The following is a 10,730-nucleotide window of genomic DNA, read 5'->3' on the forward strand; positions in this document are numbered from 1 at the left end:
TGAAAAGAAAAGGGCGCCACTTTTGACCGGTGTGATCACATACTGTACAGAGTACGGTGGTCTCGATCCAATGATTCACGAGCGTTAGATCGTAGCCGTTGATTAAGATCTCTACGGAATTTGACTTTTTGAGTACTGTATGTTGGGGTATTTAATGAGGCTGAGTGATTGCTCACCAACTCACTTAAAAGTAGATGATGATGATCTAATGTAAAACAAAAGATTTAGTGCGACATTGAGATGCTAATGATGGATTAGTTATATAGAGAAACAAACAAACTAAAGAGATGGCACGAGTGGTAAGGAGTATGGCCAGGTAGATAGGGATGATTCAGTCCATGCATAATTATTCTGCATGGTTCCAAATAAGATAGTGCTTTTGTATGTAATGTTGAATTATCAATTATCTGGTCAAAGACTGACAATACTCAAAATAGTTTTTAAAATGTTGAAATTGACATGGAACCACACACATACATGTTCCTGGACCACCTCTCTCTCTTCTCTGAATGGTGTAAGGTGAAAAATATTTATATTTATCATTAGAGTTTTGCAGGAAGTTTATGTAAGTTAAGCAGAGCAGTATGTAACCATAACTAATGACTTCATCTTCCAATTATCCTAACAAAGCTTTTGTTTGTTCTATAATCAACCACCAATCAGATTTTATGATTGAGTAACTTTGTATGAAATATTTTCAACTAAAACAAACAGCAGTTTATACAGATAATAACTCTAATTAATAACCCCGAAACTTCAAAACAAAGTAGTCTCTAAACCTCAACACCCTTTTTTTATTGACAATGTACTTACAGTTAGCGACCAAGTAAAGCCGTGAGAAAACAATGATGACTCTAAGATTATCCTATAGAAGAATCTTTACAGTTTGTAAGTTTTAAATTACCTTCAACCGAAGTTGAATCCTCCAGGAGGTACTTGAACTCGTTTCCTTCCAAATTCGATGCTTAGATGAGAACCATCATCACCTGCATCTTTTTCTTGTTGTGTCTCCTCATCATCATCCTGTTCAACCCAATACGTCTCAAGAATCTTCACAGCCTTCTCGTAGATCTCATTGTTGTCATTACTCTGCAGCTTCTCAATCTTTTCTAGCCCTTCCGCATCTTCAACCAGTTGAGAATAGTTCAAATGTCCTCTACTCTTCTCCACCTCTCCAACCTTCAAAATGTTTTCTAACCCGTCCAGACACACCGAGATGACACTTGGATCTTGACACACCAAGATATCACATAGAGGCTTTATGCACCTCTGCTCCACCAAGTACTTGATTTGTTCATGAGAACCACCTCTGGTAGCGTTTGATATTGCACATAGAGCTTCTTTCTTTATGTCAAACTCAGCGTATTGAGCTAGATGTACCAAGCTTGGAATCATAGTTGCATCAATAACTAACTGTTGTCATATAAAGAAGCATTATAAGCAAAAAAAAAAAACTCATGCATGTGATGATGAAGCAAGAGAGACTTGCTCACCTGAATGTGTTCTTTAATGCCCGCAGTGATGTTTGCAATTGTCCAGCAGACATCCCTCTTTATGCTCTTCTTATAGTTTTGAGTAAGAAGCTTGACAAGAATGGGTAACGCTCCACAATTGATCACACGCTAAAGAATAAGTTCAAGAAGGTTTCCATAAATATAGTAAGTTCAAAGAAGTGTTCAAGAAGGTTTCTATAAATAGAATATGAGTTACATACCTGAGTCTGTTGAGTATTTCCAGAAACTATATTCCCAATGGTACGAAGTGCAGGAGAAACCACACTTGGACAAGGATGTCTACAAAAAAAATCAAAAGTTCATTACCCAAAAATGTAACAAAAGGTTAAATCTTTTTGAGGAAGTTACTAACAAGAGAAGCTCAACTAGTCTTGGGACAACACCAGCTTCAATCACACTTTGAATCTCTTCTTCTCCACCATCAGACATAAACGAAAGTGACCAGCAAGCATCTGCCAAGACTTCTTCATCGTTGGAGTGAACAAGTCGTTCTAATGCGGGGAGAGCAGGTGAGACTTGTTCAAACGCTGGCTTAGGCTTGCCACGGCAAAAGTTAGACAAAGTCCAGGTGGCGTTTGTAATCATTGACAACGTAGAGTGCTTATTCAGCTGAGCCAAGAGTGGCATCATTGCACCACACTCAAGAACGTAGTCACGGCATTGTGGTGAGTCACCAGCAACGTTACCCAACGCCCATACAGCCTACAAGCTAACGTGTGAACACATATATGGATGATGAGGATTCATATTCACATAAGTACACAGTACCTGTTCACGGACATCTTCATCAGGGGAAGCAAGAAGCTTGATAAATATTGGAACAGCACCGTGATCAATAACCACTTGGGTGTGCTTACGTGTCCCAGAAGCAATGTTCGTTAGAATCCAAGCCGCCTCAAGCTGAAGCCAAGGTGAATCGTCCTTGTTAAGAAACTCAACGAAACGACGCACAACACCAGATTCTATCACCATGCCAATAGGAGGATTCTTGCTGGTCGATAGAATCAGCCTGAACTGGTTAAGGGACTCGAGCTGCGATAATGGGTCATCCGACGAAACTCCAGCGACAAGACCAATGAGGTTCCTCAACTACATCACAAGACCAAATTCAAGAAACTCAAGATTCAACGGAGAATGAATCACAAAACGTGAGATCGTTAATCTCAGGGTTACCATTTTATCAACGGAGGCGGCGGGGGAAGGAAGAGTGGAATCGTGAGGAGCTTCTTGCGTAACATGGAGTCGCTTCTTCTTCAAGATTTCTTCGCGTCTGCTTTTGCGGATTTCGACTAGATTGGACTCTCTTCTTCTTCGGCTTTGCTCTGTATCCACAGCCACCTTGTGACTGTTTCGACGGACATGGGTCTTCTCGTTGGGTCTCAGCGACATATTGTTCGTTCTCTCTTCTTCGATCTCTCGAAAGAAAGTGAATCACTCACTGAAAATAAACCCTAGAAAGGAAGTGAAAGAGGGAAAAGGGGTTGTTACGATTGAGTGGAATACAAGAATGGGCAGGGAGCGACTAACGGTTCAATTTTAAACAAGTTCTAATTATTATTTTTCTCTATTTATCTTTCTTTATAAATCGTTTCAATATATTTACTTTTGGCAAATGTATAAGATAACAAATTATTTTTATGACAAAATAGAACAAAATCTTCAAAATAGCACTAATTAAATGATATAATGACTAAATTACTCCAAACACTTAAATCATTATTCTAACCCTACCCCTAACTACTACCATAAATCCTAATCAATAAACTCAAATCTAAATATAAAATAATTTTTTAAATTTTTTTTATTAAAGCTATTTTAGGAAATATAGATATATTTTGAAAAGGTGTTTTAGTGCTATCTCATAGTATTTCTCTATTTTCCTTTTTTCGCTTATTTTGTTAAATGAAATGCTATATTTCTAATTGTGTGGTCCAAACATAGCAAACAACACGCAGTGAATAATATTATTAATTTAAATTTCGTTTTATTTGCACTTACAAGACAAATTTTGGTATAATGTTTAAAATGTTAAATAACATTTATCCATATAACAGTGTGAATTAGTATATACATTTTACAGCACTAGACTATATATGGAAGTTGCTTTAGAGAAACAAGGTATCCTAAAGACGTTGACTCATCTCTAACGGTAGCAGGACCTTCTCGAGCCACCGTACCCATCCGATTAGTGGGTGATCTCGGAGGAGATGCATAAAGAACTGATGCTTCGAGAATTTCTCTATGTGTATTTTCAAGATCTTTAGAGATTCTATGTGCTTGAAGAGCCGTTAGGTAAAGTCCCGTGGCTAAAAAGACGGTTAGGAGTGAGAACACACCTGCGGCTGAGAACAAGCCTTGTCGAATCACTAGACAACTAGGTTTTGGCTTAGACCAGTTCTTTAGATGTCCTGATTCCACACTAAGTGCCACTAATAGCAGAACCTCTCCAACGCCAAAGCAAAGCCTTTGAATAAACAAAAGAGTACTTTTAACAGAAAAAAAACACAAATGAAAACTAAAGATAGTACTATAATTACAAAAATTATCAACCTAGGATTATAAATAGAAACATTGTGCAATCGCTACAAAATATACAAAATGGAACAAGCGTTGATTGGGGCTTTAGAATAATCAAGTCTAGTTACCAGGTTGAGACGAAGAAGAAGGCTGCTTGAAAAGTTAGTGTCTTCGCAGGAACAGAATCAGGATCCCACGTATCTAGAACAAGAGGCGACGATGTGGTGACTGCTATAAGTAAGTACATGTGCAAGCCCACCATCGCCACCGCTAGTCCCACGAACGCGATCGCACCGCACAACAACGGTGTTTTACCGCTACCGTTGTACACGCACGTTTTGCTTCCCCATGTCGCCTACATGAAAATGCGAAGTCCATGAAAAAAATAGTTTGGACCGACCGAGGAGAAGGCTGTAATGGCCATTATATTCTATGGACTGAAACCTAATTATCGAAACCATGTGGTAAGTATAGATTCCTAATTTGCCCAATTGCATAATTTAATAACGTAAGTATGGTCTTAACATCTTTTAGGCCTTTTGAAATTATGTGTCAAATATGGACACAGATACACAGTATTCATCTTTCAAAACCTATAAAATCAAATCAATCTCTCCAATTAATTGAGCTACCGGAGATTAAGTCATAAATAATGTTTCGATGTAAACCAGTTTTTTTAATAATATAAATTGTTTTGGAGGTATTTTTTGTCTCAGAATATAAATTGTTTTCACATTTCTATGTAATTTTTGTTTTTATTAGATATAGTGTAATCAATCAAACATGCATGCTTATTTATGATTGGTTTATTAATATCTAATTTATATTTTATATGATACTTTGTAAAAAGTAACACGTTTTTTAATTTTGTTTTTTAGCTAGAAAAAACTATAGTAGGAAACAAAGGAATATTAAGTATTAATCAATTTTTTTTTGAACAAATGATCAAAACAAAGGAGAAATTTAATGTATGTACATCCATTAAAATGAACCTGAGATCTCGTGGCTTCGGCATAGAGACAGAGAACAAAGCAGGAGAGGCCAAAGAGTATGGTCAAAACCACTACGAAAATACCGGTTTTGCTGCTGAGATCGGTGGTTTTAGGATTTGGAACAAGATCTCGATGGGTCACAGCTCGTACTCTTGTTCTCGACATGCCTGCAGTTGTCAATGTCTCATAGATAAAATCGAAGTTTCATGTTTTTCAAAGTTAATTAATACTTTGCATTGTTTTACATCTATATATGAGAAACATTGAAAATGGGAGGAAAAGAAAAAGGTGAGCATATTTGATAAAATATATTAAAAAGAAAAGGGGAATTGTAGAATTGCTTCAGCCAAAGGTTGCTTAAAAGCCAAAGATTCGAAGGTTCCTTTTCATATTTTTGATTAAATACTGTAAATTGTTTTGGTATAATGTCCATTGACGATGAGGTGTAAAATATATAATGTGACGAGAGTTCGTTAGTGGTCATAGGTGGATGATTCTTTTCATGCAGTACACGTACTGATAGAACATGATCTACTTTGTATCAATCTTGTGTTCACACATGAACATCGTATTGTACATTTTTTTTTAGTGTGTTATTGTACATTTTCATTTATCCTGAAAATAAATAATTACTTAAGAATACACAATCATGGCTTGCGTGATATGTTCTGTTGTTTACGCAATCTCCAGCCGTTGCTGCATCCGAGACATTATACTAGCTAAGCCCCCACGTTATCCGTCCACCATCTCCTACAACATCAGAAATTCGGCGCGTAGATGCTTTGTTTCACAACTTTATAAGCTTTATCCAAATTTACGTCCCCCAAGTTGAGTCTGGAGCATTACAGAAAGTGTGATTGGCTCAACTCTAACCCATTCTACCAAAAAAATCCATAAATAAAAAGATAGTGAAGAGTTTCCAAATTAACCACAACGTGAAACCGCGTGAAGAGTCACTTAAGCGACGTTCGTTTCAAGGTCGATGTCACCTACTACTACGGCTTAAATGTTGTTTATAAGTTGTATAATTTTTGTAAATACAATTATGTTTGTTAAAATTTACAATTTACAATTATGTAAGTATTCTAATTTTTTACTTATATTTTTAATCTTTAATATTAATTTTTTACTAATTGTGTTTTTTTTTCAGCAAGAGTTCAACTGAAATTCCGATGAGACGCTCTTTATCTATCACCACTTCGTCCATAAAGTTATGGACAACTATGGGAAGCAGATCCACGAGTGGAAGAAAAAGTGGGAAATCAATAAGGTTCGATTTAATTTATTAAACAATTTTTTAATTTATTAAACTATTTTTAAATTTAATAAACTATTTTTTTTTTATATTAAAAGGTACCAAAGTCGATGAACGACACGGTCTGGAAGGAGTTGTGTGCGCATTGGGATAAGGAAGAGACGAAAGAAACTTCTTCCACCAACTCCACCAACCGCAGGAGCGACCGTAAAGGGAAGGGCATCTACAAGCATAACTTGGGTGCTCAATCTATTGCCACTCTGGGAGATCGCATGGTAAGTTCAAATGTTTTTTCTTCAATTATTTGAGTTTCAGAATTTTAATTTAATGTGCATTTCTTCTAATTTCTAATGTTTCTTTAATTTATGTTTTTTTTCAAGGCGGAAGAAAATGATGGCGAGCCGGTTGATGATCTCGCCCTAATGAGGAGGGCGTATACCAACAAGAAGACCGGCCAGATTGATGACGGTCTTGTGAGGGACGTGGTCGACCTGGTCCAAACTCAGGTGGTAGACGAAGTGTCTCAGCTTCAAACCGAGGATGACGCTTCGACGGCTTCGACCAACTTGTCTCGGTGTCGAATCAACGAAATCGTTGAATCCGTAAGTTCTTTTTTTTTAAAGTTCAATTCATTTATTTTTTTGTTTAAATTTGTAAATTTGGCTATTTTCTATTCAGTCGGTTCCAAAGAAAAAGGGACGTTTGGTCGGTTTGGGTCGTCGCACCCGGTCGGTTCCTCCTTCTTCTGCACCACCGCCCTTTGTTGATCCAGAAGTACTTACGGCTCAGTTGAAGGACAAAGATGATCGTATATCTTTGTTGGAGACCCAGATGGCGGCTCAACAGGCGGGCTATGAGGCACAGAGGAGGCTAAACCAGCAAATGATGGAGATGATGCAGAGGATGTACCCGAACGAGGTGTTCCCAGACGTGCCAGACCCGTAGATTATTTTTTTTTTCCCAAAAACTCGGAATGTTTTATTTTTATTTGTGAAACTTTGAATATTAATTAATATGATTTTAATTTTAATTTTAATTTCATATTTTCAAATTTAAATTTCAGAAATTTTATTTTTTTAAAAAAATTAATATTTTTTACATTCCGAGGAAATTAATTATATTTTTCACGCGATCGATCGATGCGTTTTTGGATATAAATCCATCGATCGATCTGTTTACAAAAAAAAGTTCGAAATATACCGAGGGACATGTTCCCTCGGTATATTCCGAGGGAACATGTCCCTCGGTATAATCCGAGGGAACAGTTCCGTCGGTATATTCCTATCGATCGATGTATATATGTCTAAAACGCATCGATCGATGAACGTCCGAGGAAATATCCCGACGAAGCTCTCCCTCGGTATATTCCGAGGACATTTCCGACAAAATAATGGTCCTCGGAATATCCTCGGAAATTTGTTTCCTCGGAATTCCGTCGGAAAATTCCGAGGGATTTCCGACGAAATAAGAAATTCCGAGGAATTATTTCCGACGACTTGTTTCGTCGGTATGTCGTCGGAATAACGGTATTCCGACGAAATTCCGACGATTTTTTCCCTCAGAATCTTTGATGTTTTCTTGTAGTGATAGCTTTTATGTTTCAATATATAGGATGTTCTCATATTTCTAAGTAGTTTTAAGTTTATCAAAAACTGTGTAACCAATCAAATTTAATAGTTTTATTTTGTAATTGGTTGAATAGTTTTTAATTTAAAATTTTCATGATACTAGATCCTTTCTCCGCGCTACACGCGGATAATATATTTAAATTTGTTACATTTATCATTTTTATTTGTATGTGAATTTTTGTATATTAAATTATATATAACTAATTTTAAAATTTGATTTGTTTTTATATTTTTAGTTCGAAGTAAGTATTTCTATTATATGTAACATAATTAACTAATAAAATATGAAAAATCAAGTCCGAGATTTTAGAGTTATGTAAAAAAAAAATAATTATGTATAGAACATAAATTATCTTAGTTTAAAAGATCGGAATCTCATCTCGAATAAATTCACGAAAAGAAAAAGTACTTCAATAACCTACTTAAAATATAAAACCCCATTTTCAGAAAAAACGTACTTAATAATATTTTTTAACGTGTAATAGTTGAAAACTAACAATTGAATATCGATCTAGAATATTATTTTAATATATCTAATGGTAAAATATTAATTGTAATAAACAAATTTTGAATTTTGTAATATTACATGAATTAGAAGTCCTAAAAATCTAAAATCTATTTTATTAGCATAATATATTTTTTATTCATTTATTATTTTGATGCTACAAAATATTGCTTTAGTTTTATTTGTATATTATTTTTTTTAATAATTTAGTTTCTTTTTAAGTAATTTTAAAATTATCAAGAATACAATATATTTAAAATTATTTATTTAAATATATTCAAATATGATGTCTCATTTTTATGTGTGTTTGAGTTGAACATATTTAATTTGTAGTTTGTATATTTAATAACACCTTGTTGCGTGCCGTTATATGGTTTTAATAAATGTGTTGTCATTTCATTTTTATTATTATTAACATGTTTTTTTAGTGATCAGTGATAATTTTTTTAACGTTATGTATTATATTTTATCGTATATTTTCTATCTCTTCATGCTGGCACTTTTTTTAGAATCTTTTTAATTAAATAATAGGTTTAAAGATGTAAATAAAATTGTATATGTTGTAAATTTAGATTTTTAGTGTAACTAAGCACTATCAATTATGGAAATTATATTATGATTTTATTTTACTAAATCTTTCTTTCTGTGTATATTTTTTTGTTTTATTTTTTATTTTTACAATTTTATTGCCTTATTCTCTAATTGCAGAGAATTATTATTTCCAATTTTTGTTTCATATACCTTAAAAGTCTTCGGTTGATTTTTGTTTGTTTTCAAAATACTAATATCATCAGATAGAAAAACTTAAACTCCAAGAATGGAGTGGATATTTGTGCGAGAGAAAACTGATTTAGCCACTAATATAGTGAGATATATTATAATATTAGAAGGTATGAAAACTCTTCTTTGTTGTCATACGCTGGACATAATTAAGTTGTTGTCAATTGATTCTATATTTGTGATAACTGGAAATACATCTTTATGTCTTCCTTACATCATCTTTAATGGGTTTACGGTTCGACCATTTCTAATATACTGAGAGTAACATAATATTAGATGTTGATTATCTCCTTCCAATTAGGAATGCACAAAATGAGAGAAATTTAAGGTGAGACCACTTTACAATTTTGTCATCATATCTATATAGAGTTAGTTTATAGATTACTTTATATATTACTTTATCCGTTTCAAAATGTAACCAGTTTTAATTAAAATCTGTAATATTTAAAAGTTATTACTTTAGAAAACTGTCTTTTAATATATAAATTTAATCAATTACACAGTAATTTACATAATTTAATTGACCACACAATATCCAATAAATATAAAGTTGTATTGAAATATAAAAAACAATTTATATTATGAAACAAAAAATACTTTTAAACCATTATATTGTAAAACAAATGAAATATTTAAATTATATTGAAACATTAGAATAGTAAGAATCAGAAAAGCTGAAATCTCAACGTCGATCATTTACGTCGGTCATGCCTTAGACCATCTCCAATGCATTCCTTTATTTTTTCTCTAAAATAGAGGAATTTCATAATAGAGATGGATTTGTCTCCGATGTATTTTTCTATTTTCTCTCCTAAAATAGAATATTCTTGATTTATTATTTTCTAAGTTTACAAATAATATTTTTTATTTGTGAAAATTGAAAACCAGCCCAATTTATTTTAGTATTTTATAAAATTATGATATTATTTACACTAAATATTTCTTTACAGACTATTTGATACCACTTAAATTACCCTAAGGAGTGAATTACTCTCCCAAATAAGAGGTTCAGTTGCAGTACTTAGGGATCGAATCCACAAGGAGCTAGAGAACCTATTAAATCTAATCAAATTATTAATTTTAAGTGTTTGTTGTTTTATGGTTTAAAAGTAAATAGCAATCTTAATTGAGCAAGTCTATTGCTCGACTAACAAGATGATTGGGGGTGTAACTTATTAGAAGATATTAGATGCAAGGTTTCTATTCAGGTGTTGGAGATTATAATCCTATAGATGCCTAACAGTTGCATGCATGATATATTAGAGCTCAACTCCTTAATCACAGTGATCAGCGATGACAATGTTTCACTGGTTAACTAACTAGATCTTGGATCTCAACTGTCGTCTTTTGATCACAAGAAAGTGTCGATCGATGATTCTACAGGGATATCGATCGATACACCTTTCGCAATATCGATCGATTGTCAGAAGACAATATCGATCGATGCTTCTAGCTAAGCCCTAGGCGCAGATTGATAATGCTCACTAGTCTCCTAGATCAGCGGTTAGCATCTCTCTATCAGTCCTAGCATGACAGATT

The 10,730-nt window shown here is 33.8% G+C and overlaps 2 protein-coding genes across 2 annotated transcripts; both read right to left on the reverse strand.

Moving 5' to 3' along the window:
• Positions 1 to 122: 122 nt before the first annotated feature.
• Positions 123 to 3,252, reverse strand: LOC106380152 (importin subunit alpha-1). The gene is made up of 6 exons (XM_013819963.3): positions 2,688 to 3,252; positions 2,283 to 2,603; positions 1,867 to 2,216; positions 1,715 to 1,793; positions 1,494 to 1,622; positions 123 to 1,413 (listed from the first exon to the last, which is right to left on the reverse strand). The coding sequence occupies exons 1-6, from the start codon at positions 2,901 to 2,903 to the stop codon at positions 907 to 909; spliced, it is 1,602 nt and encodes a 533-aa protein (XP_013675417.2). The 5' UTR covers positions 2,904 to 3,252; the 3' UTR covers positions 123 to 906.
• A 208-nt stretch (positions 3,253 to 3,460) lies between these two features.
• Positions 3,461 to 5,445, reverse strand: BNAC02G39000D. Its single transcript, XM_013819984.3, has 3 exons — positions 5,024 to 5,445; positions 4,160 to 4,386; positions 3,461 to 3,978 (listed from the first exon to the last, which is right to left on the reverse strand). Exons 1-3 carry the CDS (start codon positions 5,186 to 5,188, stop codon positions 3,597 to 3,599), a joined length of 774 nt encoding a protein of 257 aa, XP_013675438.2. The 5' UTR covers positions 5,189 to 5,445; the 3' UTR covers positions 3,461 to 3,596.
• Between the last annotated feature and the right edge of the window lie 5,285 nt (positions 5,446 to 10,730).

This window comes from Brassica napus, chromosome C2 (assembly GCF_020379485.1).
Source record: "Brassica napus cultivar Da-Ae chromosome C2, Da-Ae, whole genome shotgun sequence".
NCBI classification, from domain to species: domain Eukaryota; kingdom Viridiplantae; phylum Streptophyta; class Magnoliopsida; order Brassicales; family Brassicaceae; genus Brassica; species Brassica napus.

Excerpts from the sequence above, each read along its gene's own strand:
- BNAC02G39000D (XM_013819984.3), bottom strand. The coding sequence starts at position 5,188 with ATGTCGAGAACAAGAGTACGAGCTGTGACCCATCGAGATCTTGTTCCA. Across the intron at positions 4,387-5,023 it reads CCGAAGCCACGAGATCTCAG|GCGACATGGGGAAGCAAAAC; the intron begins GTTCATTTTAAT and ends ATTTTCATGTAG. Across the intron at positions 3,979-4,159 it reads TTCTTCTTCGTCTCAACCTG|GCTTTGCTTTGGCGTTGGAG; the intron begins GTAACTAGACTT and ends GTTTATTCAAAG.
- LOC106380152 (XM_013819963.3), bottom strand. The coding sequence starts at position 2,903 with ATGTCGCTGAGACCCAACGAGAAGACCCATGTCCGTCGAAACAGTCAC. Across the intron at positions 2,604-2,687 it reads CCGCCTCCGTTGATAAAATG|TTGAGGAACCTCATTGGTCT; the intron begins GTAACCCTGAGA and ends CTTGTGATGTAG. Across the intron at positions 1,414-1,493 it reads GCATTAAAGAACACATTCAG|TTAGTTATTGATGCAACTAT; the intron begins GTGAGCAAGTCT and ends ATATGACAACAG.